The sequence below is a fragment of the Beta vulgaris genome, chromosome 7 (assembly GCF_026745355.1).
Source record: "Beta vulgaris subsp. vulgaris cultivar EL10 chromosome 7, EL10.2, whole genome shotgun sequence".
Lineage (NCBI taxonomy): Eukaryota > Viridiplantae > Streptophyta > Magnoliopsida > Caryophyllales > Amaranthaceae > Beta > Beta vulgaris.
In genome coordinates, this window is record NC_079208.1 from 31,202,318 (window position 1) to 31,204,236 (window position 1,919).

General features: G+C 37.9%; 1 protein-coding gene across 1 annotated transcript; it reads left to right on the forward strand.

Moving 5' to 3' along the window:
- The first annotated feature begins 911 nt into the window (after positions 1-911).
- LOC104899004 (uncharacterized) lies at positions 912-1,232 on the forward strand. The gene has a single exon (XM_010686142.1). It carries the CDS (start codon positions 912-914, stop codon positions 1,230-1,232), a length of 321 nt encoding a protein of 106 aa, XP_010684444.1.
- The last annotated feature ends 687 nt before the right edge of the window (positions 1,233-1,919 follow it).

Sequence of the window (1,919 nt, forward strand, 5' to 3'; positions counted from 1 at the left end):
TGTCCCCAGAAGCTGCTTCTTTTTATCATGTGAGCGAGCTATTGAGTGGTAGATCATGGAATACTGCTCTTATAGACACAATTTTATCCCCATGGGAAGCTATCAAAATTAAAGGGATGATATTATCATCGTTTTCTTGCCCGGATGAGTGGATGTGGACAGCAACAAAGAGTGGAGAATTCTCTGTCAAGTCTGCATATTATCTAGCAAAGGAGGAAAATCAGAGGGAGGAGGCGAGCTCCTCAACTGAGGTACGCAACAAACTGTGGAAGGTTGTGTGGGGGGTTCGTGTCATGCCTAAGATAAGAAACTTTGCGTGGAGGGCAACAAATAATGCCCTTCCTGTTGGTGTGAATCTGAAGAAAAGGTTGGATAGTGTGGACCCGATATGTGCGAGATGTGGGGAGGAAGAGGAGAGCATAGAACATATGTTACTGGAGTGCAGGCATTCACAACGGTTGTGGTATTTATCGCCTTTAAGACTCACGACCCAGCAGCTTCGGGCTTACTCCTTTAAAGCGTGGGTGAGTGACAGGCTAGATAGCGGGGTTTTACCGGAATGGTGGGAGATTTTCTGGAACCTCTGCTGGACTATATGGCTCGCCAGAAATGATTGGTTTTTCTCGAGGCTAATAAGGGACCCCATGCGGCAGATTTCAAAAGTAGTAAGTGCATGTGAAGAATACCGCCAAGCAATCCTGCGTGATGTATGGAGGACAGCTCCGGGAAGGATTCTTAACTCCAAGTGGCTCGCTCCTAATGCAGGTATGCTTAAATTAAATGTTGATGTAGCTTTCAAGGAGAATACGAAGGTTGGTATGGGTGCGGTACTTAGGGATGCATCTGGTGATGTCCTGATGGCAGCGTGTGATACTTGAAATGGAAGCTGTGAGGTTGATGTAGGTGAAGCAATGGCAGCAAGACAAGGAATCAGGGTTGCCATGGAAGCTGGTTTCAATAGTTTGCTGGTTGAAACGGATAGTATGTCTCTCTTTGAAGCTTTGAGGAAGAAAAGAAAACCTGCCTCGCCTTTTGGTTTGATCCTTAAGGATATTTATAGTTTGATGTCGCAATGTAATCAAATATCTTTTAGTTTTGTAAAAAGAGCTGGAAATGAGGTGGCTCACCTGCTAGCCAAACGTAGCTTGGACTTAGAAGAGCAGCGTGTTTGGCTAGAGGAAGCCCCAGAGGATGTTTTGCCTTTTGTGGCGATGGATATTGCTAATCAATAATCAGCTTCTTTCCCCGTCAAAAAAAGAAGTTAGTATTAGGGTTTATTCTATGAAACTTATTCAGACTTATCTCAACTATCTTATGTTATCTGAAATTATCTTATATTATTTGAACTTATCTTATTTTATCCAAACTTATCTTATCTTATATGAATTTATCTTATCTTATCTTATATGAATTTATCTTATCTTATCTTATCTGAACTTATCACTTATTTTATCTGAACCTATTTAAATTGATTATTTGTGTACTATGATACTTATTTTTTTTATCTGAACTTATCTTATATAAACTTCTTTTATCTTATATGAACTTATACTATCTTATTTGAACTTATTTGTAATGCCCGTAAATACTCATCCTTAATTAGTCACAATTACTCATAAATGGCTGCAGAAACTGAACTTAAATATGTGGATTATGGGACCAATAATATAAAAATAACCTTAAAAATTCCTTGAGATTATATAATTTCATAAACTTACCAATAATGGTCATAATAATATCCATATTATAATCCTTCTAACCCCCAAGATACAAAATTCAAAAGTATCATCAATTTAAGAAATCCACCTTGAATCCCTCTTAATGTGTTTCAAACTTGAGCTTAAAAACCTTAATTATTAGTGACATTCTTACAATAATAGATTCCTTAACATTCATTAGAAAAATCCTTTTAATAGTGG

Coding starts and splice junctions, on each gene's coding strand:
- LOC104899004 (XM_010686142.1), top strand. CDS start 912: ATGGCAGCAAGACAAGGAATCAGGGTTGCCATGGAAGCTGGTTTCAAT.